Here is a 27,887-nt window from a genome sequence, read left to right on the forward strand (position 1 = left end):
GCCTCAGCAGTGGAGCAAAATTAGTCCAGATAAAATGCTTCTGGAATCTCACTTAACATGGCTTGAAAACAAAACCTAAAAGGCTAGAGCTGTTTCCAAGTAAGTTAATTATGTCCCCCAAACAAAGCTCTAGAATATTTATAGAAATACAAAAATACCCAGCACCCAACAACATAAAATCCACAATGTCTACCATCCAACAAAAAATTACCAGATATGCCAAGAGGCAGATGTTACCCAGGATGAGAAGAGAAAGAAGCAAATTGAAACCAACCTAGAAATGGAACAGATGATAGAATTAGTATACAGGGACATTACAAAGTAATTATAACTGTATTCCATATGTTCAAGAAGCTAGAGGAAAGATCAAACATGTTAAGTAGAGACACACAAGATAAATATAAGATCCAAATCAAATTTCTAGAGATGAAAACTATACCAGATGGTTAATGGCAGATTATACACTGCAGGAAAAAAAAAAAGAAGAAGAAGATTAGTAAACTGGAAGCACAGCAAAAGAAACCATCCAAAATGAAACAGAAAGAAAAAAAGGGAAAATTTTAATAAAGCAACAGTGATCTCTGGGACAATTTCAAGTGGCCTGATAAATGTGTGATTAGAATGTTGAAGGAGAGAGGAGAGAGGGCAGAAAAGCAAAAAATATCTGAAGAAATATGGGTACAAACCTTCCAAATCTGGTAAGAACTATAAACTCAAATATTTAAGAAAGTAAATGAGCCCAAGTGTACATGGGCACACGCGCACATACATACACCCCCCCATAAGAGTATATCATAGTATGTTGTAATCAGATTGCATAATATTTGTGATAAAGAGAAACATTTAAAGGAAAATTGGTATATTATGTATAGGGGGACAAAGATAAGGAGAGCAGATTTCTCATTGGAAATAATTCAAGATAGAAAAAGTAAAGCAATATCTTTAAAGTACTGAAAACAAAACAAAACAAAACTATTCATTCAAGAATTCTATACCCAGCAAAACTGTCATTCAAAATTGGCAAAATAAAACCCATAATGGAAAAGAATAACAAAACAATATAGACATATACACATATATGTATAATATATATGTATATAATTATATAACAGAATCACTTTGCTGTACACCTGAAACTAACACAACATTGTAAACCAAATATATTTCAATAAAAAGTAAACAAAATTGGCAAAAAAAAAAAAAAAGACTTTTCTGAACATACACAGCTGAAATAATTCAGCACTAGTAGGCCTTCTCTGTAAGAAATGTTAAAAAAAAAAAAAAAGAAAGAAATGTTAATGTGCTTCAGGCAGAAGGATAATGACATCATATGAAAACCTGGATCTGCAGGTGAAATGAAGGGATCCAGAAATGGAAATTTCTATGGGTAAATATAAAGACTTTATTTTTTATTAATTAAATTCCCTTTAAAATTTAATTATTTAAAGCAAAAATAAAATCCTTCTTTCCTTTGTTAAAAGCCAATAGATAGATCCTCACGTGGACAGCAGTCAGCCTGAGTGTGGAAGAGAGACCCAAGGGGGCTGAAGATGCAGGGAGCTAAGTTCCTTACCACTGGAGAGGAGAGATTCAAACCTGGAGAGAGGCAGTCAGAGAATAAATCGTGTGGTGTTGGACTATAGTTGAAGCTGTGTGTGTGAACTCATAGATTTCTGAGTATGTCAATAGGTATAGAAGATTCAGAAGTAAATTCAAGTGTGTGTGTCTGCTTCCCCTTTAAGCCTGTCCACAGAAGGGTCTGGGAGCACCTACACTTTGGTCACAATCGGTAAGCATGCTTAACACCCAGATCCTGGTCTCCAAACACCACTCTCCACTAAAAGGAACCAGATTCTTCAGGGAAATGGCTTATTTCAGGGCTATAGCAGAGAAGAAATAAGACGGGTCTGGAACATCTTGCTGTGTCAGCAAGCAAGAAAATACTCAAGGAATAAAGGGGCCATGCCAAAGGTCAGAGAAGACAGGGTGATGGCCCCACTGGCCAAATCTAGGGTAATCTGAGCATGAAAACAAACAAACAAAAAATGATGGCAACTGATTGTAATCCATTGAATAGAACATGAATCCACGAATCTGCAACACATAAATAAGTAAATGAACAAATTAATGGGAGAAACAGAACACTTTTTCCTTGCAGTAGAAAGCCCACAGATTAACGAAGGAAGAATGAAGGTTTGAGAAAATCTCCACTTGGCAACAACTATACAAATAATTCGGGCAAGACACAGAAATATCAACAGTTGCTACAATTAGTGAGTAAAACTGAGATGAAGAAGGTAATTTTATGTAGTCTCAGAATGTCTCCCTGCTAAGTATTTACTGACACCAAAGGGGGAGAAACCTAATGAGGAAACACGGCAGAAAAGATCTCAGTCAAATGATTAAAATTAATACCCTCAGTAATAGGACACACAGGCATCGTGTGCCACCCATTGGCTGAAATGAACACAGACTCTGTGACATCCTGGTACAAAAAATGCATGACATGGCCTCATCATGGGAAAACACTGGAGAAACTCCAGCTGAGGGAATCTGCTAGATGGCTGGCCCGCAGTCTTCATAATCATCAAGGCCATAAAAGTCAAAGACAGACTGAGGAATGTTCCAGATTGAAGGAGAACAGAGAGCACTGGGCTATCTGAGAAGGGGCTGGGGGTGCGAGGGTCAGGAAGGGAAAGTCAAAAGTAATATGTGAGGAAAACAAGCCCTGCTGTTGCTGTTTTACAAACTCTCAGACACGCATGCGTCTTGCTTCACACACGGTGAGCACAACATTGTTAGGGGAAGCACGCTGACTGAAACCACCCACCCTGACCAGGCACCATAGTAACCATTTGGGTGAGCTATTTTATGACTACTTACTGGGTCTGGAAAGGAACATGGAGCAAGCCACCACCAACTGGAAGACTTTGAGAAAGGTCAAAAGGAGATATCACGTGTCCTACCACCTCCAAGAATCCTTCTCACTGGCATCCTGTCTGAGCAATGCGTGCGCCACCAGGAAGGACCCTGAGTCAGAATGATTGGCTAGAGACAACCCATTGGCTAGAAACTAATCCCATCACCATAAAACCTGAGACTGCCAGACACGTGGCAGAGCAGTTCTCCAGGGTTTCCTTACACTACTGCTCTCTGCCCGGGCACCCCTTCCCAATAAAGTCTCTTGCTTTGTCAGCACACGTGTCTCCTTAGACAATTCTTTTCTGAGTGTTAGACAGGAGCCCATTATCAGGCCCTGTAAGGGGTCCCCCTTTCTGTAACAACGCTAGGAACCGCTATCAACTAGCTAGTGCTACTCTTGGGTTTAATGATGAGTTTATCTGGGCAATTGGCCACACTGGTATTGACCAATTGGGCCCTTTGGCAGTGCCAGGACGCATACAGAATTGTTAGCAGTGCAAGAGTGATGCATGTATACAGTTGAAGGGGCTCATCAACCTAAGACTTGTTACTTGAGCATTTCCATTCCTCCTTAGGCTAACTGAGAACAACAGGAAAATGAAAATACATTCTGGGTCTCTCGGGCTTCCCAGCTGGCACTAGTGGTAAAGAACCAGCCTGCCAATGCAGTAGACGTAAGAGAATCGGGTTCAACTCCTGGATCAGGAAGATCCCCTGGAGGAGGGCAAGACAACCCACTCTAGTATTCTTGCCTGGAGAATCCCATGGACAGAGGAGCCTGGTGGGATACAGTCCCTATGGTTGCACAGAGTTGGACACAACAGAAGTGACTCAGCACACATACATGCATGCTGGGTCTCTTATTGAGTAGTTGAATCAAAATTGGGGAAATATATGCAGAGGTACGGAGAAGGCAATGGCACCCACTCCAGTACTCTTGCCTGGAAAATCCCATGGACGGAGAAGCCTGGTGGGCTGCAGTCCATGGGGTCGCTAAGAGTCGGACACAACTGAGCGACTTCACTTTCACTTTTCACTTTCCTGCATTGGAGAAGGAAATGGCAACCCACTCCAGTGTTCTTGCCTGGAAAATCCCAGGGACAGCGGAACCTGGTGGGCTGCCGTCTCTGGGGTTGCAGAGTCGGACACAACTGAAGCAACTTAGCAGCAGCAGCAGCAGCATGCAGAGGTATTCAGGAAGTTTCCTTCCAATATTAGCTGAAAACCAATGGTCTGGTTGTCTCTCATCTTGGGCAAGATTTTTTGCTGTATTTATCAAATAGTTAACCCTTCCCTTGCCTGGCTCCGGAAACAGAGATGGGTAATAACAGCCCCCACCCTTGGGCCTTTCCTGAGGAACCATACCTGGTGAGACAGAGGTGTTAGAGGGATGGCAGGGTCATGTCAGAGTTTTATGAGAATACGTTGGAGGACAGCCGCTTTGGGTTGGAGTGGGAGGAGTGGCTGGACAGAGGAAGGGAAGTACTTCCTGGAGGAAATGTTGCCAACCACAATAAGTAGGATCTGAAACATTCAGCTGGGTGAAAAGCAAGTTTACATTGCTGAAACCATTTACCTCAGATTGGGACTTGAACCCACGTGCTGGGGCTTGAACCCAGCCAAAACTCAGTTTGGGACTCAAACCCACATGGCCAGGACTCCAATCTGGCCAAAACCCTTCTTGGGACTTGAACTCACATGACTGGGACTCAATCCCAGCCAAAACCCATGGTCTCCCAACTGAGATCACAAATCTGGTTTCAGGACCTAATGAAGCTCAGGTTCTTGATGTCTCATCACAGGAAGAATTCAGTGAGAGACAAAGTGATAGGTAAAAAGTGGATTTATTCAGAGAGAAACACACTCCACAGATAGATTGTGGCTCACCACAGTGAGTGCAGTGGTTTGAAATGTGGCATGGTTAGTTTTTATGGGCTGGGTAATTTCATAGGATTATTCCAAGTATTTTGGGGAGTTCAGTTGCTCAGTCATTTCTGACTCCATGGACTGCAGCATGCCAGGCTTCCCTGTCCATCACCAACTTCCAGAGCTTGCTCAAACTCTTGTCCATCAAGTCAGTGATGCCATCCAACCATCTCAGCCTCTGTTGCCCCTTCTCCTCCTGCCTTCAATCTTCCCAGCATCAAGGTCTTTTCCAACTAGTCAGTTCTTCCCACCCTGTGGTCAAAGTATTGGAGCTTCAGCTTCAGCATCAGTCCTTCCAGTGATTATTCAGGATTGATTTCCTTTAGGATTGACTGGTTTGATCTCCTTGCAGTCCAAGGGACTCTCAAGTCTTCTCCAACACCACAGTTCAAAAGCATCAATTCTTTGGCACTCAGCTTTCCTTATGGTCTTTATTTTGGGGAAGGTGTGGAGATTTCCAAGAGTTGGGCCACTGCCCACTTTTTGGTCTTTACCTTGGGACTGTCATGGTGCCTCTGGGTGTGTCATTTAGCTTGCAGATGGAGGATCAAGGTCTAGTGGAAGTTGACTTGTCTGCCATCTTGGGCCCATTTGATTCTAATGGGTTTATGTTGTGTCCTTGGGGTATGTCATTCTTTTGAAAGTTGTGCCCTCCCCCCTTCCCTCCTGTTTCATTACATCAACAAAGGGGCCCAGGGACTCTACCCTAAGGTGGAGGGCTGATGGTGGCTTGTGATAGCCAAGTTCATGCTACAGCAGGCTTTCTATTTAAAGTGCTTCTGTGACAACACGGGGAATCATTTTCTCCAGACAAGTGCCTTGTAGGAGGTATACCTGCCACTCCACTTCCATGGTTCACAGAGACAAGATTTGGGCCTCTAGCCAGGAAAGTGTTACATGTTGGAGACATGTAATGTCATGGTTTTGCCACAAGCGTCTATTGAGTGTGTGCCCAAGATAAAGGATGCAACAGGAGTGTCACTGTGTCAACCTCAGGAAGCCTGTGATTACTAAGAACAAAGGGCAAACCTAAGCTTTTTTTTTTTTTTTTAGGAAACAATATTCGGAGGCAAATTGAACAGCAGGGCTAAAGTGGATTAAAATAAAGATTAAACCACTTACACCTGGTGCAGTGTGTTCATAACTTTTAGGCAGAGGATCCCTAGAAAAGCTAGGCTAGGGTATCAGGCAGGGAAAACGAAACCTTGAGAAGAGGTGAGGGCAAGCCCAGGTGAAGGGAACTGGCCTTGATCATCCCAGCTCTTCACTTCGGCTAACATCTCAGAGTGAGCACACCTTGGGTGTTCTGGAAGAGCCTGATTAGAATGACAAAAGATGCTATGTGGAATCCCTTAAAATGTGAAACAAAACTAGGGTGCTAAACATGTCCTTTTTTATGCATTTATCCCCACAATCACATTAAAAACTACCCATCTGGACAGCAAAGAAAAAGGTGGACAGGCAAAGACTTCTGCTTATGGGGTTTTATTATGCATCTGTGGCGCCTGAATAACTTAAGCTTTACAAGTCACCTGGAGCAGTGGGGAGACGAAATTTCTCTCACAGCTCTTATGTGGGTGGCTACTCACACTCCCCTGGAGAAGGCCATGGCACCCCACTCCAGTACTCTTGCCTGGAAAATCCCATGGATGGAGGAGCCTGGTGGGCTGCAGTCCATGGGGTTGCGAAGAGTCGGACAGGACTGAGCAACTTCACTTTCACTTTTCACTTTCATGCATTGGAGAAGGAAATGCCAACCCACTCCAGTGTTCTTGCCTGGAGAATCCCACGGACAGGGAAGCCTGATGGGCTGCCGTCTATGGGGTCGCACAGAGTCGGACACGACTGAAGTGACTTAGCAGCAGCAGCAGCAGCACTCACACTCCCCAAGCAGAAGGAAAGGCTTTATCTCAGCTTCCATAAACTATTGTATCATTCAAGTCCAAAACATACCAATGAGACCACAACTCAAAACAAAATACAGTACAAATTTATTGACTCCACTCAATCTTAGTTGAGATTTAAGCAAAGTAAACAGACAACTGGATACAAAGAAGCGATGGCTTAACATTAGGTAGAATCCTATTTTACTATGAATTTTCAGTCCAAAAAAGCTTATTCCTAAATAAAATTGAACAATGATTTCTCTGCAGAGGCATATGAAACAAAATACACACAGTTATAAAACCACATTTGTTGTTCTTTTAGCAATAAGCATTTATTCAATGAAAATTTTGAAACAGTCTTGGATTAATGTCAAGAAGAAATTATCACTTTCGTAAATTAACCAAGTATAACTTTGTGGAAAATCTGGACAGCACGAATAAATGACTAAAGAGCACTGAATTCAATGATTTTAAAGATATACAGTAAAATACTTTGGTTCCCAAATGACTGCCTCTAAACGGAATTTTTTAAAAACCTGACATTGACTCATTTTTTCTCCTCCAGAATCTAAAGACAGACCATGAATTTTCTCCAGTCACGTGGCAACGTGACGCCCTGGTGCATACCTGGGAAGCACACCAAAAACTATGCAAACGCCAAACTCCTTAAAGTGCTAAAGCCACAAGAGAAAAAACTATGTGTAAAACTTAAAAAAAGCCAGTGTTAAAGAACTTATTAAAGAATATGTGCTAGCATTATTGAAATCAATAATGCTTTTCACAATTATTGCAAAAAACATCAAAGAGACTTCAGAAATTGATAAACTGACTTGTAACATTCCAATATTAATTAGTGCAATTTATAAAGAAACCTGTTACAAATGACATGTAATTATTTTTGCAGTAAGAAATGAAAACAATTTTACTTTCTGAAGTTCCAGATTATGGTTGTACACACACACACACACACACACACACAGAGTTTGAGGGAACAAAGGCCGACTTGGACCAGTGCATTCCTGTCACTCCCTCATCCGACCACAGGGTTGGCCTGAACACACCTCTTTTCTCCACCAAAGGGCACATTTAATTCCGGTCTCAGTTACTACTCTTAGCACCCATGGGCGCTGTGTGTGGACCAGATGATCACCGATTAAGTGCTGGGGTTATATTTTTAAGAGAAGGCTGGGATGATCTGTTCCCAAACAGAAAACCAGGAACCACATCCATCTCACTACAGATGCAGACAACATCACTGTCAAACCGTTGGTTGTATATTTTGACAAAGTTATAAACGCATATTAACCATAACCAGTTCTAAAAGTGAATAGTCTCTTATTCTTTAAATATTTTTACTATAAAAAATGTACAAGATTTGTTACCTCCATTACTTATTTTGATAAAAATCTCCTTTTTGTGGTGTTCCTCCCTCCCCCCAAATGAAGAAAATGATCAGATAACAAGTTTTCAGATTAACAAAGAATATATTAAAAACATCTGACATTCTTTCCACAATTGCATAAAAAAGGCAGGCATCCTGAATACGTACAAAGGAGTAAGGACCTTTCTACACTTCCCAAAATTAATTACAATCAGAAAAAAAAAGATTTTCAAGAATATCTTTCCTAGCTAACGCATTTCAGTATGAAAAGACCAACTTGCCTTATACCAAGTATTTGCCCACTGGCTGAGTTAAACATTCTTAAAAAAACACTTTACTGCATAAAGCAATTTATCTGTCTTTCATTATTTTACATCTTAACATTTAAAATAGTCAAATGAGAGGAAGCCTATTTTTCTGACCACCAAAATAAACTCTTCCAAGCCTAATGCTTTTAAGGTACAGTATAAAAAGTAATAGAAAAACCAGAACTGCATTATAAATGTTTTTGGTTCAAAATTTTATTTGAAAACTTATGTTCCTTGCCTAGACAAAAATGTGGACAAGACAAAACACTGGCAATTTTTAAAATCTAACAGATATGCAGAGCCTATATTAGATCAAAAATATTTTTTTTTTTTTACTAATTAATGTTATTAAAAAATCTTCAAAAATGTAGCATAAAGATTCAAGTCCTGGGATACTGAGTTTACAATGCCAAGATCCCATGTATCAGGGAATTATCCACCCAGCCTCCAGCAGCCATAAATAAGCATTACTCTGAAGGGAACTGTCTTCTTTTGAAGTGATAGCTACCAGGGTGTTCTGAGTAAGAAATACCACATTATGCAGGGAATGAATTCAACAAACAATAAACCTATCCTAATGTTTCACAGAAAACCACATGCTCTTGCTGTCTTTAAAACGCATAGGTTTGTTCAAGGAAATCTAAAGATGGCGATAATCAATAATGGCAACTTAATTTTATTTTCTCCATCAAATTTAAGAACAAAAATAGGAAGTAACCATATTTGGGGACTTTTGATAGTTTCCAAATGAAAAAATAAAAGGCAAAATTTCACATGTAGTTTCTACAGTGTACAAAGTCAATTAGAACTTTATAAAAATGCTTGTGTTTCCATAAAAAAGAAAGAATCTCTTTCCTACTATTGGTATGGAATGCAGGTTATGAGACTATGAACAGACTTCTGCCAGAGGACCAGTTTAAGTATTCGGTAGAGTATTTCTCAGTCACAGTAGTTGATTTTCTTATCTGAAAGAAGAGCTTGCAAAAAAATTAATAAACTTGGAGGCTTTACCATCAAGGTCCATCATTACTTTGAAAGAATTTAGGGGTTTCGACAATATTTCTACTTCTGTGTATCTCACTTCCCCACCCCTGCCAATGAAATAAAAATTCTTTTCCTTTTTAAACATCCCAATGAACTCTGGATTATACCAACTCAAAGGCTTTAAATTACAACTTACACAAAATAGGAAAACAAAAAAAGAAGCCCAAGTGCTATGGGCCAAAATAAGTAGCAGAAACTAACTGTGGACCCTTGAGAGTACTTTCATACACATTTATGAAATATTCAGCAGTGCCTTAAAGAAGGATGGTTTCATTATGGACATTTTACCACTGTAAACTCCAAAAAATCTTAACAGAAATCACAATACAAAGAGGCAGGAAAACTGATGACTGTACAGGTTGTTCTTGAAAAGGGTGTGGAGACTGCGGTGTGGCTCCTCCCTTTGCTTCAAGTCTCTGAAAGTGAACAGTAATTCGGGATTTAGAGCAGCTGCACTCACTCTGGGGGGTGCTGTATAAGTACATGTCCTGACCTTACATGTTATACTAACGTTAAATTCAAAATTTGTGCTGTATGCTAACTGTCCCCATTAAACACAGTTTCAATCTGTGATGGCACAAACCAGGGGAAGCAAACCTGCACAGCCCCTCGATGCTGGTCTGAATTCAGGGCCCTGGTGGGTGCTCTGACCACCACGCCCACCACCACCAAAGCTTTGGAAACCAAGGTGGAGGGCTTCCAGAAATCCCCATGCTTTCCTTTCCTGAGTCTTCCATCACTAATTACATGAAATGACCTAAGAGCAAGTTTTTTGTTATTTTATATAAACCTAAGTATTACTATTGCTGATTTAAATCTCACGATTTTCATACAAAAAAGGTTCTAAATAACCACAAAATACCAAATATTTATTTTTATCAAGTGTCAGGATATCTTATTAAAGTTGAGGTTTATCTTTTTTTTTTTTAATTTTATTGCTGAAGTACTCTAGGATCTTAATACTGCAAACTACTCCACTTTGTTCTGATATGTTTGGACTTGAGAACATGGCTAAGATGTACGAACTTAGGTTTCTTCATAGAATCTAAAGAAGAAATACTTTCATAGTGTTTCAATAACTGAAAATCAGTAAGAAAAAACCAAACCACCTCAAGTAGATTATACTGACACCATGGGATGAGGAACCATGCAAACAACCAAGAACAAACTTCCACATTAATAAAGGCATTACTGAAGGTCCAGAAGCACAGGGCTTTTGGGAGTTTTCCTAGGTTGAGTAAGGACATTTCTCATTAATATCAGTTCACCTCAAACTTATATTCAAGCATAATGATTTGCAACCTTTATTATTCTTTTTTTTTAAATATTTTGTTTCTTATGACACAGTTCACGATTCGGGCTGAACTCTGGAGACCGGAGCTTGTCTCCAGGGCTGAGAAGTCTTTTAGTTGTGGGTCTGCTCGTGGCTCCAGAGGCTGAAGGCCGTTTTGAATGTCCTGTGGCAGAGCTTACACATGAACTGTCTTTTAAAAGTGATGGCGGAGAGGGGGGGCGCGTGGTAGAACAGCGTGTCTGACTCTCGGGGCGCGAACAGCTTGTCGGCCGTGGGAGTGGGGGTTTCGGGCAGGCCTGTGGGGCTGTCGGGCTCCAGGGGCTGGATCTTGGGCAGCGGTGGGGGCAGCGGGGGCGGCGACGGGGAGCCGGCGGGGCCCGGGCCAGCCTCAGGTTCCCGGTGCGCAGGGTCCTCAGAGGCCTGGGCCATGTGGGACTGAAAGTGGCTCCAGAGCCGGAAGTTGGTGCGGAAAGCCTTGTTGCAGACGTGGCAGATGAAGGGCTTCACGGAGCACAGCAGCTCCTGGTGCCGCTCCAGCTGCTTAGGTGCCGGGAAGGTCTTGCCGCACTTCTCGCAGGGCCACAAGTCCTTGGGGGCCGCGCCGGCTTCGGGCGCCTCCTCCTCGGCCTCCTCCGGCGGCTCCTCTTTGACCTGGATCTTCAGCGGCTTGGAGAGGCTGAGGTCCTCGGGGAGGCAGGTGGAGTCTTCGGAGTCAAAGTTCACAGGCTCAGGGCCGCGGCCGCCCCCCGCGGGGTCGTCTTTGGCGGCAGTGGCCGCGGGGTCGGCTCGACCAGGCTCGGGCGGGACAAGGGGCCGGGCAGGGCCGGTGGCCTCGCCGTTGAGGTCAGGCCGGGGTGGGGAGGTGCCGGCGGCCGGGGCCATGCTGTTCTGATTGTGTACTTCCACCTGGTGCCGCCAGATGCTGAAGGCCGACTTGAAGGTGCGCATGCACTCCAGGCACGTGAGCTTGCGGAACTCGCACTTGCCCTCGTGCTCGCGCTTGAGCTCGGGCGAGAAGAACCTGAGGCTGCAGTAGGGGCACACCGTAGCAGTGCGGCACAGGCGCTCGTGGTTGCCTTGCTCTAGGAGAGAAGAGAGCTTGGCGTTACAGAGGCGGCACAGATAGAGCTCCGGGCCGCCCGCTGCGCCCCCGGGGGCCGCGCGCTCCCTGGGCCGCGCGGCCCTGGCAGCCCCAAGGGCCTTCTCCCCCGGGTGCATCTTCACGTGCTGCTTGAGCTGGGAGAGGAAGCGGTAGGCCTTCCCGCAGGCCGTGCACACATACGCGCCCTTGGCCCGGGAGCGCAGGCCCCGTTTGAGGACCTGCGCTGGGGAGCCGCCAGGGCCCTGGAAGCCCGGCCGGCCGCGCCGCAGCTTCAGGATCAGCGCTTTCTTGATCTCCCGCTCTCGCACAATATCAATGAGCTTCCTCTGGAACTTCTCGTCCAGGACAGCATGGGAGCTGGCGGCCGGAGCCGGATTTTTCACCACCCCGTGCTGCGTTTGGCAGTGCGTCCACACTTTGAAGTTGGTGTGAAAGCGCTTGTGGCAGATGTCGCAGGCGTACGGCTTCTCGGGGTTGTGGTACATGTTCACGTGCCGGTGCAGGCCCGCCGTGGATCTAAAGATTTTAAGGCAATGTTTGCATTTAAACTTTTTGTTTGGTCTCGTGCCCTCCAACTCACCGAATTCGTCTTTGTTTAAGTCAGAGCCTGGGAAGTCGGCCCGGAGGGCAGATGGGCTCGAGCCCTCCTCGCGGGGGTCTCCCGAGCCCGGGGAGCCTGGGCTCTCAGCCTTGGGCTGCTTGGCCGGCAGCCTCCTGTCGGTCTGGAACCGCCTCTTGGCCGGGAGTCTGCTGGGGTCTTTCCGGTCGTCTTCTGTCTGTAGCGCCAGGTCTCTCGTGGCGGCCGCGGCATCCCCCACGGTGACGCGAATGATGTCGCATGGCTCCGGGGGGCTGCGCGGCTCGGCCTTGACCCGCACCTCCGGCCCCTGGGGCGCCCCCGGCCGCTCAGCCGGCTGAGAAGCGCTGAAGGACCTGAGGCGGTGAGGCTGCGGGGCAGGGGTCCGGGTGTCGGGGACCACCGTCTCGCCCCCGTCCTTGGAGGGCGGCCTCTGAGAAGAGAAGGCGCTGAGCACACTGCCGGCCACATCGCCCGAGCCCACGCCTGGGGGAGCCTGCAGCTCAGCAGTGGGCGTGTACACGGGGACTTGGCTGTCCATGGACAGCGACCGGCGCAAGAGGCTCTTGACAAGTGGGCCGCTGCGGTCCACACCCTGGGTCCCGGGCGCCGGCGCCCCGGCTGGGATGACCAGCCCCAGCCTAGAGTAATACAGCAGGTTCCGGTCCTCACCCGGCCCGCTGCCCCGGCCCGCCTCCTTCAGCAGGAAGGGCGTCTCGGGAGAGCCCCGCAGGGACAGGACAGGCGGCCGCGGGCTCCGCAACGCCAACTCCACGGCCACGCCTTTGGGGAGCAGGGCGCTGGCGCCTGGCCTTTCGTCCACGGCCGCCCGGTCCAGCGGGGGCTTCGAAGGTGGTGCCACGGCCCGCTTGGCCAAGCCGCCCCGGCTTGGCTCCTCTAAAGGCCCGGCGAGCTCGGGCGGCCTCGCCAGAACCGCGGGGCCATCTTTCTGCCAGCTTTTTTCAGCTGGCGCCACGTGGTGTGGGGGCTCTGTGGGTTTTGGGCCGGGGGGCTTACTGGCATTTGCCTTGACCGCGATGCTGGCAGAGGGCCGGGGAGGGTGGCTCAGCTCAGGGGTGTTCTGACTCCCGGCTTTCCCGGGGACTTCGTTCCTGCTCTGACAAACGATGACGCTTCTCTTTTGAGAACTGTTCTCCTCGTCCTCGGTGAAAGTCTTCTTTCTGTTGGGACACGTGGGAAAGGGGGCCTGGGGCGTCTTGGAGGCGATGTTGGTCAGGAAGGAGATGCCCAGGCTATAGCCGAGCTCCTGCACGGCAGCCAGGCTGCTCTTCTCCACAAACAGAGAGGAAGAATAGATGTAGTTCAGCACATTGTCAAAAGCATCTGGCTCACAGAAGTCCAGCTGGAATACAGTCTGTGCCTCGTTCTCCTTGTTGGTGAACAAGCTCTGGAAGTATTCACTGCTGGCAGCCAGGACGTTTTTATGAGCTCGGAACTTCTGGTCACCCACGATCAGGAGCGCGTCACACAGCTGCCCTTTGAGCCGCTCCTCGTTGAGGGCGCTGAGGAGAGAGATGGCGTGTGCTGGGTTGATGTAGTGCAGGAGCCCCTCCATGCTCAGCCTTATCTGAAAGACAGATAAAGTCACTGTGAACAAGGCCGTGCGACGCTCCCCCAGGTAAGGGCTCCTCAAGGGCAGGGAACAGCAGCTGTCTTCTCACCAGCAGACTGTGGCCTGACAAAAACTTTCTGGATGAACAATCTTATTTAAATAACACAGAAAATACAAAGAAACAAGTATCACAGCTTAAGTAGGTCATCCATCATTAAAACTGATGAACTTGAGAAACTAAGTCTCTGTAACAAGCATTTCACACCATCAAAAAGGCACCTAGAACTTGGCAGGTATGTAGAGAAGCAATATTTGAAAACAAGGTTTATTATTTAGGGCCCTTATGCATTTGATGCTTAATTCTATTCCTTATTAGATCAGAGTAAGTATGTAGTACCAAACCCTATAAAGTCCACAATTCTTAAAGGAAACAGTTTTATTACTGGATATGATTAAACACAATGTGAATTAACAATAGGCTGTAGAGGTTGCAAAAAACAGATAAGAATTTAGAAAGAGAGAAATCATTTAACTAATTACTATCGCATCAAAGTGTTTTTAAAAAGTTAGAAACATTATATAGAAAAGTTTCTTTACTTTCTTATGCTGAACACCATGTAATCCTAATACTAATTCTTACCAAATTACACTTTCAACAGTAACACAATGGAAAGTTTAGCCTGGAGCTAAACTTAATTATACTAATTCTAAACCTAAGGGGTCTGACTTGAGATTTCACCAAGACTCTTCAAGTCTGTAGGTGAGATCTCAGGGCCTAGTGGCTGGGTGCTGGCTCCGCCCTTGTGGTCAACTAGTACCTGGGATCATCAGGTTCCTCACATGAGGCGGTAACAATTGTGCCCTCCTTTAGGGCTGCTCTGAAAATTAAATGAGCCTGTATCTCATACCTGGTAAGGACTTGACAAACGTGCCATTAATTTTCACAAATTGCAGGGTTACTAGACATTTAATTCAGAATAAAAGTGTCTAGATTAACTCCTGATGAAGATGAAGCCATTTCACACAGAGACGATGCTTGACTCTCCAAATCTTTCTCTCACGCAGCTGCTGCCGTAACATCTCATCTCTTTGGGCTGGTTTTACAATGCCATCTCTTCTTTAAAATACTTAAGACATGTATTTTTAATATAAAATGGATTCAGAGTAACTAAGATTGTTCAGAGAGTCTTACCATTCTCTAGAGGACAAACTATCCATACACAGACATGGCACCCAGCACACCTGCAGGTTCTCCTCCAGCTTCAAAGGATCAGCTTTTGCTGGCTACCCAGCCTCTGGTCAACAGTTGGCCAACAGCCCCTTAGTATCCCTCTAGAGACACCAAGGGAACATTTCATGCAAAGATGGGCTCAATAAAGGACAGAAATGTATGGACCTAACAGAAGTTGAAGCTATTAAGAAGAGATGGCAAAAATACACAGAAGAACTACACAAAAAAGATCTTCATGACCCAGATAACTACAGTGGTGTGATCACTCACCTAGAGCCAGACATCCTAGAATGCGAAGTTAAGTGGGCCTTAGAAAGCATCATTAAGAATAAAGCTAGTGGAGGTGATGGAATTCCAGATGAGCTATTTCAGATCCTTAAACATGATGCTGTTAAAGCGCTGCACTCAATATGCCAGCAAATTTGGAAAACTCAGCAGTGGCTACAGGACTGGAAAAGGTTAGTTTTCATTCCCATCCCAAAGAAAGGCAATTGCCAAAGAATGCTCAAACTACCACACAATTGCACTCATCTCACATGGCTAGCAAAGTAATGCTCAAAATTCTCCAAGCCAGGCTTCAACAGTTCGTGAACAGAGGACTTCCAGATGTTCAAGCTGGATTTAGAAAAGGCAGAGGAACCAGATTATCAAATTGCCAACATCCATTGGATCATTGAAAAAGCAAGGGAGTTCCAAAAAAAAAATCTACTTCTGCTTTATTGACTACGCCAAAGCCTTTGACTGTGAGGATCACAACAGACTGTGGAAAATTCTGCAAGAAATGGGAATAACAGACCACCATACCTGCCTCTTGAGAAACCTATATGCAGGTCAGGAAGCAACAGTTAGAACTGGACATGGAACAACAGACTGGTTCCAAATAGGAAAAGGAGTACATCAAGGCTGTATATTGTCACCCTGCTTATTTGACTTATATGCAGAGTACATCATGAGAAACGCTGGGCTGGATGAAGCACAAGCTGGAATCAAGATTGCGGGCAGGAATATCAATAATCTCAGATATGCAGATGACACCACCCTTATGGCAGAAAGCAAAGAAGAACCAAAGAGCCTCTTGATGAAAGTGAAAGAGGAGAGTGAAAAGGTTGCTTAAAGCTCAACATTCAAAAAACTAAGATCATAACATCTGGTCCCATCACTTCATGGGAAATAGATGGGGAAACAATGGAAACAGTGACAAACTTTATTTTCTTGGGCTCCAAAATCACTGCAGGTGGTGACTGCAGTCATAAAATTAAAAGACATTTGCTCCTTGGAAGAAAAGCTATGACAAACCTAGACAGAGTATTAAAAAGCAGAGACATTACTTTGCCCACAAAGGTCCATCTAGTCAAAGCTATGGTTTTTCCAGTAGTCATGTACAGATATAAGAGTTGGACTATAAAGAAAGCTGAGCACTGAAGAACTGATGCTTTTGAACTGTGGTGTTGGAGATGACTCTTAAGAGTCCCTTGGACTGCAAGGAAATCAAACCAGTCAATCCTAAAGGAAATCAGTCCTGAATATTCATTGGAAGTACTGAAGCTGAAACTCCAATACTTTGGCCTCCTGATGTGCAGAAGTGACTCACTGGAAAAGACCCTGATGCTGGGAAAGATTGAAGGCAGGAGGAGGGGAAGGGGACGACAGAGGATGAGATTGTTGAATGGCATCACCGACTTGATGGACATGAGTTTGAGCAAGATCCAGGAGTTAGTGATGGGACAGGGAAGCCTGGTGTGCTGTTGTGCATGGGGGTCACAAAGTGTCGGACACAATTAAGTGACCAAATTGACAGCCTCTGTGGTCTTCGGCAGAAGCCACAGAGGCTGCCACCTGGAGTGACCAGTGTCTGGTGGCCCCAGGTCTCCCTCCCTGCTGCCCTGGCTCCCTGCTGGTGGTGCTGACTCGACCTGACTGACAGAGGCAAGGCTCTGCTTCCAGGGACGAAGCTCGGAGCCTGTAGCTTGTACACAGACAACTGCCTCGGTCAACCTGCACTGAGTTGCTGTTCAGTTTTGCCTGGCATCGTTTCATCTTGATGGTGAATGCCCGAGAGACACGTTTTTCCCTTCTTTTTTGTGACAGCCATTTTAATTTCTTCCTTAATCTTACTACACTGTACTCACGCATCTAATTATGTGCAAAGAAATCCGCCATCATTTACAGAGGTCAGCAGAGAAAAAAAAAAAAAGCTTATAAATGCCACACTCATAACTCAGCTGCATTCTAAGCACTATTTTTAGTGCAAATAATTTTTGAGACAGCTAGTTCAGATCTTGCCCCAGGGACAGAGAGGCTCAGGAGATGCAAAATCAAAAGTCTGGACAAGTACTTTCCAAAAGGGTTCCTTAAAATCAATTTAAAATTGATGTAGTCGTCCCTCAGTATCCACAGAGGACTGGTTCCAGGCCCTACAGACACCAAAAACCCACAGACACTCAAGTTCCTATAAAAATGGTGCAGTATTTGCATATAACCTATGCACATCCCCCCACTTTAAATCATCTCTGGATGCTTACATCAATGATACGTAACATGATGTAAATGATACTTACATAGTTGCTGGTGAGCAGCAAACTCAAGTTTTGCTGGATTTTTTCCTTTTTGAATATTTTCCATCTGTAGTTGATAGAGTCCATGGATATGGAGGACTGACTGTACAATACACTCCTTCCTGTGGCTCAGAGTTAATACAGTTTAAATGTCAGTGCTCTAGATCCCCTAGAGGAGAGCATGGCAACTTACTCCAGTGTTCCTGCCTGGAGAATCTCCATGGACAGGGGAGCCTGGTGGCTACAGTCCATGAGGTTGCAAAGAGAGTTGGTCATGACTGAGCAACTAAGCACAGCACAGCTCTAGGCTAATGCTCTAGAGCTTTCTGAGCCTCAGTTTTCCCACCTAAAGTAACAATAGTATTAATAATGTTACTGTGAGAATTAAAGGAGAAAACCATAATTGCTACAATTTATTCAGGTCTTATAACACACTACAGACAGCACCAGGAACTTCACGTATCATTCACTTATTCACTCCCTCAACAAAACAGCATTTGAGGAGGCCTGGAAGACACACGGATGGGCCATGAGGATCACCAAGGGCCAAGCACACTGGCAGAGGGAAGACAAGGTGACAGCAGGGCTGGAGCAGAGCTGAGGGGGCTGTGGACGAGGATGCTGAAGGAGCATGGGGAGGCATCGTGCAGGGCTGGGTGGACCACTGGAAGGACTGCACTTTTTACTAGGGCAGCTGCTGGAAGATTCTGAGCAGAGGAATGACAACCATCTGAATTTTGTTTCAAAAAGATCCCACTGGTTATGCTGCAAAGTATGGAGCACAGGAGAGGCTGCAAGCTGGGAAGCCAGCTGGGAGTCCACTGCAGGGATATGTGCCAGACAGGATGGTGCCTGGACTGGGGTGGCAGGAGTGGACGTAAAGATACCATTAGAACTTCTGAAGGACTGACTGCAGGGGTAGGGAAGGGAGGAGATAAAGACGCCGCCAGAACTGGAAGGATGTCCTTACCTGAGATGAAGTTGGACAGAAAAATTGGTGCAGAATTTTTTTTGGAATTCATTTCGATATTCTAAACATGCACAGGAACCTGGTCGTTTAACGGACCCTTCTGGGCACCCTTTCCTGCTCCACTTTCCCTACAACCCTTCCTGTGCTTTCTGCGATCACTTCCCAGATAAACATCTACATCTGAGTCCATGTCTCAGGTTCTGCTTCTGGGGGAACCCAAACGAAGAAATCAAGGGACTGTGTGAAGACGAAACCAAGTGAAATGTTCTGCGTCCCTGGACAGGAAGCAGTGCTGACCCACACACCATCTGCTTCCTACTCCTACATTTTCTCACTTTTAATTGTTCAGAAAAGTTTCCTTCTTTCTCTCCCTTCCAATTATCATGACCTGTATTTCTGTTCTAAGTAACTGCTTCTAATCCCTAAACCACAGGCTTCTATACTCCTTGGATGAAACAGGGAATTAGGGAAAAGTAAGTCACTGAGAGCTGGGTTGTTAAGAGGAATAGTCACTGTCCAGGAAAATTATTTGGAATTGAAATCTATTCATTTAACTCTGCTGCTACTGCTGCTGCTAAGTCACTTCCTGTGTCCAACTCTGTGCGACCCCATAGACGGCAGCCCACCAGGCTCCCCGTCCCTGGGATTCTCCAGGCATGAACACTGGAGTGGGTTGCCATTTCCTTCTCCAATGCATGAAAGTGAAAAGTGAAAGTGAAGTTGCTCAGTCGTGTCCGACTCTTCGCAACCCCATGGACTGCAGCCCACCAGGCTCCTCCGTCCATGGGATTTTCTAGGCAAAAGCAGCTAAATGTGTCCAAACCTGACAACTTCAGCAGAACTCCTCCAGGTGCTGGTTTTCCACTCCATTCCCTAGACACTGATCAGACATGAATGACAGCTGATATCTGAGGGTTTACTCTGCTGTAAATATACTACTATAAACATCTTTTGCGTTTACATTATTAAACTCATTATTTACACCAACCCGAGGAGGTTGTACTATTTGATCACCATTTTACAGCTGAGAAAACCAAGGCACACGAGGTTAGGTATCTTGCTCAAGTCTGCACAGACAGTGAGGAGCAGAGCAGAACTCTTACCAGATGACCTGGCTCCAGAGGCCATCTCCACCCACATACCACCCTACCTCTAGTTCCCTCTTAGTTCTCACATAAACATCTGAAATAGGCACTGCCATCATCCCTGTCTCACCAATCAGGGAACCCAGACACTAAGAGTCGGGGGCAGTGTGCCGAAGGTCACCCACTCAGCTGACAGTGGGGCTGGGAGCCTGGCCCCAGGGCCTGCACTCTTAGTCATCATGCTGCACGCTCCTCATGGCCGGCCGCCTGTCTAGTGTGTGCTAGAACTGGCCAGACAGGGAGGCTGCCAGTCTGACAAGCATGGTCCTGCCTTCCTCTCAGCCTTGCGTGGGAACAGGACAAGTCGATCCCTCACACACTCTGGTGTGTAGGCGCAGGTGGCAGGGTGCAGAGGTGCAGATGGGAGCAGAGGTGAGGCACTGGGTCCAGGTGAGAGGAAGGTCGGGGAGGCATTCCACAACAGAAGTTTCCTGGAGAAGCTGAAGTCAGAAAACGTGGGAGGCAGGAAGGATGGGTGGAGGACATGTCAAGGACAAGAGCAGTGTCCAATATACAAAGACAAGACCAAGTGCCTGAGGGAGCAAAAGACACATGTAGGGGAGTGCAGGTGATGAGGCTGTGGAGGGGGTGGAGGCATGAGGCCCTGGGAGCATCAGTAAGGCCCCTCCAGGGTCACTGGAGGACAGTGACCCCTCCCATCTTCTTCAGGAGACAGACCAAGGGTTCTGGGTCCTGGGGGTGAGAGGGGCACGCAGGCACAGCAGCGCAGACTCCTCACCGTCTTGCAGAAGCCCTTGCTGTCACCTTTCCATTCAATCATCAAAGCTTAACCATGGAGCCCCTTCCTGGTCTAGCGGCAAACAATGATCACTGTAGACTTTAGTGCTTTCATGACATGGTAGATATACTTATTGAGCCTAAGAACTTTATTAAAAATATAAAATGCTACACTAAGAATGCAGGCAGCAACAGGGATCATGACTACTGAGTGTCATGAGATAATCAAGATTAGGGTGATAATCACACCCTCAGTGGCTGGTGGATATGCAGGCTGAACTCTCAAAACCACCTGCCCTTTCAGCTCTTTGGCCTCAGATAAGGCTAGTTTTGGTGCCAGAGGTACTTCCTCCTTCATAACCCTGCTGACTCATCAAGCCCTAACCTCAGTATGTTTTAACTGTGGACACACAGGGCATCCTGGGTCTGATGGCTCTGATGTAGACACGCGCTGTGACTCGGCCCCTCCCTCCCACTGCTCGTCTCCGGAGTCCCCAGCGCAGAGCGCCCGCCACTGCTGCAGTCACAGTGGAAACCTTGGCACTCTTACAGGAAAAGTGGGTGAAACAGGGAAGAAAAGGTCCCTTCCCTATGGAAAAAGCTGGGAGGAAATCCCCCAGGAAAACCAGATTTTGAAGCAGGGCTGGCTTGCTTACCACTCGGATCCTTGAACAGAAATCTTCCCAAACTCTGCCTGAATTGTTTCTATTTCATGTTGTTTCCTGATATTTCAAAATGAGGGAATCTTTACAGTTAACACTCCATGGCAGTCACTACAGCTCCATGGGAAAGACTTTCATAGTCATCTACTTGTCTCAAATCCTGGCTTTGCCACCTATTAGGTATCTAACCTTGTAAAGATCACTCGACCTGAGTACAAGTTTCCTTAACTCGTTAAATGAGACTAACGGCTGCCCACCCTATGGGATTCTTATGAAGGTCAACAAACGCAGTATGTCTACAAGTTTCCGGTACATACAGTATTTCCTGTCTGCAAGCTGGCACTTGACTTCATCCTTCTCTTCCTTTCCTGAAAGTTTCCACAGTAGGAAAGACACATAAGGATACAAAAAGTGCCATGAGAAGAATGATTTCAGCAAGCAGTTGACTTGGCCCAGGGGTGGGAGGGTCCATGAGTGAATGCTGGGGATGTGAGTACAGATGGGGGCTCCGTGCTCACTGGATGGTTATGTTACCACAGACTCCGCTCTTCACTGATTGTAGACATTTCCCAGAAACATGCATCTAACAGTGCCAGGGCTTCAAAACCCCAGAAGCCCCTGGGCTGAAGTTCCAATTCCCTAGAAGAGCTTCAGTGCTCCTCACAACTGGATTCCAGAAAACTACTTCATACCATCACCTCAAAGTCCTCAGGGACCGTGTGCTAAGACAGAGAATCCATATCTTAATATAAGTTAATTCAACGCAAATAATTCCCTCTTTATACCAACTGCAGGAAGCTAAGATTTTTAAGGAGATGGAGAAAGGGCAGGCACTTTTGGACTATAGAACATTCTGGGGCTATAAACAAAAGAAAGCAAAGCAGAGCTAACACTCGGATATAAGGAAACTGGGAGGTGGATGAGGGCCGGGAGATGAGGAGGGGCCACATAACCTCACACCAACCAGCTTCCAAGTTCTGGAGACTAACACCCAGACTGGCATCAGAGCTAAAGGCACACTGCAAATCAAATTTGCTCCTAGACCAGCCCATAAAAGCCTTGCTACCAGTTCTGTAGGGAAATCTCTCTTTACATCCAAAACATTAATGTGAAACTGAACTCTGGGCACACGATGCTTTGGAATATTGGATATTTCTTATATAGTTCTCCAAAGCAAACAGAAAAACAAAGCACCTACATTTGACTCTGGAATATAAACACACACACTGTTCACCCCCACAGCCTTACCTCTGGGTTCAGCCCTGACTCTCCTTGATTTCACTGTGAGATGGTGACAGGAAGTCGGCTCTGAGGTGAGGTCTAATCATGGCTCACTAGGAGATAACGCAGACATCCAGACACCATCGACAGCTCCTCGGATTTCAAAGCGGGCCTGGCTGATCTGACCCTTGGAGAGCAATGATGTCACTGCCTTGGGTCCCATTTCCCACATGCTCAGTCTCCCTAGAGAGGGTCTGATCTGGTCTAAGGGTGTGTGCTTGGCCACGACTAGAAGGCACCTCGGCTTGGTGCTGGCCGCTGGGCAGCCAGTCCTCCTTGCACTGGAGCGCGCCATCCTGAGTGGTCTGTCGGGCCTCACTCAGGGCTGGCCAAGCCTGGTAGGAAACTCTCTTTTGGAAAATGGGCTCAGAACAACAAAAGCAGAACTGAGCGGAGCCGGTGCATCTCAGTCACAGCCTGAAAATGCAGCCCACAGTGCCCATGATCCAGACTCCTGCAGTTACCCTGGTTTTCATCCTTCCTGGCCCCATTCTTCGTTTTTTCCTTCACTCTCAAGAGCAACCCTCCACTTTTAAAGTCAATTTCTTTTTCTATTTAAGCTGATATGTCAGTTTCTGCTCTTGTTACAAAAGGACCCTAACATATTTTCAAGTGGTATTAGGTTCTTCCTATCATGCCCTCCAAATCCACCTTTTATTAATACTGCTGCCAGACTGGCTTCTTAAAACAAAGCTCTGATCATTCCCTGGATGTGCGCATTAAGCATTACTATCATTAATTCAGCTTATTTACTGAGCTCCTGTTATGTGCAAGGTGCAATAGACATTAGGAATACAGAGGTGCATAAGACAGACAAGGCCCCCACTTTCTTGTGGGATAAATCAGACAGTGAACAAGGAAACAAAGAAAGTAACTCTGACTTTGTTAAGAGCTACAAGGAAATAAACAGGGTGCTAGGACTTGGGGGAGAAACCAGGGTTCGCAGAAGATGGTCGGGAAATGCCCTGACGTCACGGCTTAGCTGACACCTAAGACCTCGGTAAAAAAATAAAATGATGAAAACAATGGCTCTCCATAGGTTAAAACGCAAAATTTTAAAAACATGGACTTCAGGGTTCTATCAATCTGGTTTCAAACTACTTTTTCAATTCTCTTTGCTTTAGTTATTGCCTTGTGATAACTTCCTGCTTCAGATACTTTGTCTCTGAGACAGACCTGCAGGTCTCACCTCTTCTGTTACCCAACTTGCAATGTCCCAGGCCTCCTCTAACCCCTCCCCCAACACTGCTCAGCTGAAGCTCACTCACTCTTCCAAGCTCAGCTCAAGGCCTCCATTAAGCCTTTAGTCATGGGCTGGACTGTCCCACAAGGTCTAACCCCAGCACCTCAAAATGTAAGTGGAAATAGGGACAGGGTCCCCTAAGACATCAGAAGTTACAACGAATCCTTAAGGGTGGGCCCTAAGGTCCCCCCAAATGAGGTGGTGTTTCTGTAAGAGGTGGGGATAAGGACACAGACAGAGAGAGACACTTTGTAAATACAGAGAAGACGACCATCCACAAGCTGAGCAGAAAGGCCTCAGGAGAAATCGACCCTGCCAAAGCCTTCATCTTGGACTTCGTGGCTCCAGAATGGTGTTCAACGCCCCTGGTCTGTGGTGCTCTGTTATGGCCGCCCTAGATCACTACACTATACACACCTTCCTGGACCACTGCCATCTGCATCGAGCAAACACCTTTCAACTCCAGTATTATTCCAGTGTTTCTTCAGTGCCGCACACTGTTAGCTGTCTGTTCCCCCAGCAGAACTGGAAACTATTTAACGGCTAAGACTCTATAATGTCTTTTGACACTCTTCACAATGCCCAACACGGTATCTTACACAACAATAAATATTTGTTGATTTTTCTGGACTCTGACACTCTAATTAGATGCAGGAGTGGAAACTGTGCCTTTTGTTTGTTTTCCTAAAGCAGAGCTAGTCCCATCAGTGCCCTTTAGAATACTGTATCGATTTTTCTATTGCTCCCTAGATAAAACCCAACCAAACTCTCCAAACTGGCACACAAGAGTCTTCATATTGTGATCACAGTTCACCTCCCCACCCCTACTGGACAGCATGCAGGTGAGCATTTACCCTACCCACCGTCTTTCTTACCTTTCCTTCACTGGTAGAACTTCTACAGAAAGATCCAAATGACATTGCCTCTGCAAAGCTCCACAGATGGCTCCTGGCTAGGAGCTCAGCCACCTAAGCCACCACAGCACCTCATCTCTTCTTCAGTAACATTGCTATTTTAAGTTACCTGCCTCTACATCTACCCTCTCATGAGAGTCCATGAAAGGAAGAACCCTTGTTTTTAGCTGTGTATTCCTAACACTTCATGCAGGTCCAACAAGTGCCTCCTGGACAAAGAGCGAAACCATCAGGAAGGCTTGAGACCTGGGCTGGGCCAAGACAGTTGCAGGTGGCAGCTATCTTTGCTTTTGGTATGAGTGGTTGTGGCCCTAAATCCCATTGGCCAATGACTCCCAATTCTGTACTCCTGCTTAGACTTCTCAGGACTCTTCCATTACAGGATATGCCCCTTGTCCAGTACCGTACCTATGATCCTGACTCTGACCCCCACATCTGCTGGTCTTCACATATTCCATTTAGTTTGGTATGCTGCCAACCAGTAGGTCTCTCAAACTAGAAACCTCTTCTCTTTCCTTTCTAGTCAGTGACCCAGCCTGTCAAGCCCTGGTCATAAACAGCTCGAGTCTGCTCTCCTCAACCCCACTGACATTGGGGCCAACTGAAATGGATCCTCAGTCATCTCCCGCTAACCCAGACACTCTCTCAATAACTTGGCCCCTCTTCTGTTAAACACCTAATATGCCCTGCAGTAAACTATCTTAAGTTCCTCAAAGGTGGGGGTCATAGTCTTTCCAACTTCTATTTCCACAGAATGAAGCACATTAAACGCGGGATGGTGTTAACAGGAAGAATGAATTAAACCTCAAGTTATTTTTAAGTAAACTAGTGCCCCAAATTTCTACTTTATTTTTTAACATCGATATTTAGCGATTCTCAAATTCAATGTAACGACTATTACTCCTTAAAGTGGATGAAGGATTTAACTCCAAGCATCAGAGGGTAAAAGGTCTCAAAAATAACCATCAAGGAGAAATCTAAAATGGATTAACCCACTTTCTTCCAAACAAGGAACCAGTACACAACGCAGGCTCCGTCTGGATGACTCAGGGTCAGCGTTATGAACACTCATGGACTCTGCTGAACATGCTGGTGCCCTCAGATGCTAGTCGTGAGCCGCTCTTGACCTTCGGCACCAAGACCCCTAGGCTGCTAGACCGTGCGGGGTCTGGTTAACGCTTCCCCCACCTCCCACTGCCAGGCCATCCCGCCGGAGAACCTGTCTCTAAAATCACCCTGCCCGCTAACGTGCTGCTCGAGGGGCTTCTTCCAGAAGCAGGGCAGTGCTGCGGGCTGAGTGCGCACCAACCGGAGTGAAGGGCCAGGACCGCGGAGCGTTCCTGCGGTCAAGGGAATGCTCTTCTGTAGTGGGTCAGTGAACTTGCTCCAAGTGAGGGGTCTGGGCGATGAGAGAAAATATGTCCGGGACACCGGCAGAGGAGATCTCTGGGGCGGGGTCTCCAGCGCGACAGTCGGGAGTCAACTCCCCCTTCCCCACCCCAACCCCGCAAGTTGCGGACCAGAGTTTTCTCGACTGGGGGCGAGGGGGATCCGCATTTCAGCAGGGACGCTCGCGACCAGCGGTGGAAAGTCGGGGAACCGTGTCCTCCCGGAGGGGTCGGTCGGGGGACGGGGCAGGGAGAGCAGTCTACTTGGGTCAGTGGTTGGATGTGCCGCTGGCCGCCAGGCGGGGCTCGAGGGGGCGGTGGCGCGGAGGTGCGGGCCGCGGCAGGTGCGGGGGACCGCACCCAAGCTTCCGCGTACGCTCGCGCACCCTGGCGAACACCGGCCGGCTTCCACGCCTGCCCGGCATGGAGCACGCGCCCTCGGCCGGAAGGTACCCCAACCGCCCGGCGGAGGGGAACCCGGCCCGGCGAGGGAAGCCCAGTGAGGGATGGAGCGTGCGCAGTGGCGAGGGCGAGGCCAAGTGCGGGCAAAGAGCATGCGCAGTGTGAAGGCACAATCGGCTACGTGGGAGCCTGGGGCATGCTCGGTGAGAGCCGGACCCGGCGCACGCGCAGAAGCGCTCAGAACCCGCAACCCGCTGGCGGAGAGAAAAAGGAGGAGAGAGATCACCTCAGAGTTACGTCAGGAAAGGCCGCGTTTTGCGGGGAGGCTATGGCCTCCCACGGGCCCCGCAGTTCCCCTGGGGCGAGGGGCGTGACAGTTACTCACCGGTCTTCGGCCCCGAGGCAGACGCCAGGCCCCTTTCCGCTCACACTCGGCTCGCGCGCGCCGCAGCCGCCGCTGCCGCTGTGATTCCATCCATCTTGAATTTGACGTCATCCCACACCAGAGATGAGGTCATCGCAGGCAGCGCTCGTCACGTGCGCGGCGCTATGATTGGCCACCGGGCCGCGGGGGGGGCGGGGCGAGGGAGGTGCGCAGCGCCGGGGGCTGGGCGAGGGCGGGCCTGACGGCAGCCGGGTCACCGCCACCGCTGCTGCCGCTGCCGCGTCCTCCCGCGCGCGCCTTCCGCTCGAGGTTCTTCCTCCTCCCGCGCCGCCCGCGCCCGCGTCCTCTCCCGACCCTAGGCGGGATGCGCGTGCCCCACGGGCGGCCCTGAGGGGAAGCGGCAGCGAAGGCTACAGGGGCGCGCATCGCGAGGGCTTACAAGAGGCGGTCCCGGTGGGCTTGGCTCCGCCGGGTCACGCGTCGGTGGGCTTGCCGGCTGGTGCCCCCGGCCCGGCGCGCTGCGCCGGCGCCTCCACTCGCCTCCTCGGAGGACGGTTCTCCGACGGCCGCGGCATGGTACCCCAGGTACCTCCAGGTCCAGGTGCCTCCGGTCTCGCAGATGCTTGTGGAGGCACGCGGGCTGCGACCTGCCGAGAAGAATCGACCTGGGCGGTCCGGTCGTGGGTACCACTCAGGGCTGACTTGGGGTGGACGGGCCTCCAGGTTCCTTCCACTTGAACAGATGGGGGTGGCTGCTCTCGCGGCATCCGCTTGTCAGCTGCGCGTTCCCAAACGCCTTCATTTTTATAGTCATTGATTTAAAGATCACTGGGCAGCTAATTTTCCCCCCTCTCTCTTATTCTCATTTGCTGTCTGGTAGACTGTCGTTTTCTTGTATGAATGTTACAAGCTCGTCAATTAGAAAACTCACTTCACTCATTCAAAACCGAAAAATTAGTG

The 27,887-nt window shown here is 47.4% G+C and overlaps 1 protein-coding gene across 3 annotated transcripts; it reads right to left on the minus strand.

Moving 5' to 3' along the window:
• Positions 1 to 6,816: 6,816 nt before the first annotated feature.
• On the minus strand, positions 6,817 to 27,082 carry ZBTB21 (zinc finger and BTB domain containing 21). 3 transcript variants are annotated; one of them, XM_061422281.1, is made up of 3 exons: positions 26,928 to 27,082; positions 12,444 to 14,028; positions 6,817 to 11,843 (listed from the first exon to the last, which is right to left on the minus strand). In XM_061422281.1, the coding sequence occupies exons 1-3, from the start codon at positions 27,036 to 27,038 to the stop codon at positions 10,873 to 10,875; spliced, it is 2,667 nt and encodes an 888-aa protein (XP_061278265.1). In that variant the 5' UTR covers positions 27,039 to 27,082; the 3' UTR covers positions 6,817 to 10,872. The 3 variants fall into 3 exon arrangements, with proteins under 3 accessions (XP_061278265.1, XP_061278244.1, XP_061278254.1); XM_061422260.1 differs by having other exon boundaries at positions 6,817 to 14,028; XM_061422270.1 differs by having other exon boundaries at positions 6,817 to 14,028; positions 24,714 to 27,016.
• Positions 27,083 to 27,887: the final 805 nt, after the last annotated feature.

The sequence above is a fragment of the Bos javanicus genome, chromosome 1 (genome assembly GCF_032452875.1).
Source record: "Bos javanicus breed banteng chromosome 1, ARS-OSU_banteng_1.0, whole genome shotgun sequence".
Lineage (NCBI taxonomy): Eukaryota > Metazoa > Chordata > Mammalia > Artiodactyla > Bovidae > Bos > Bos javanicus.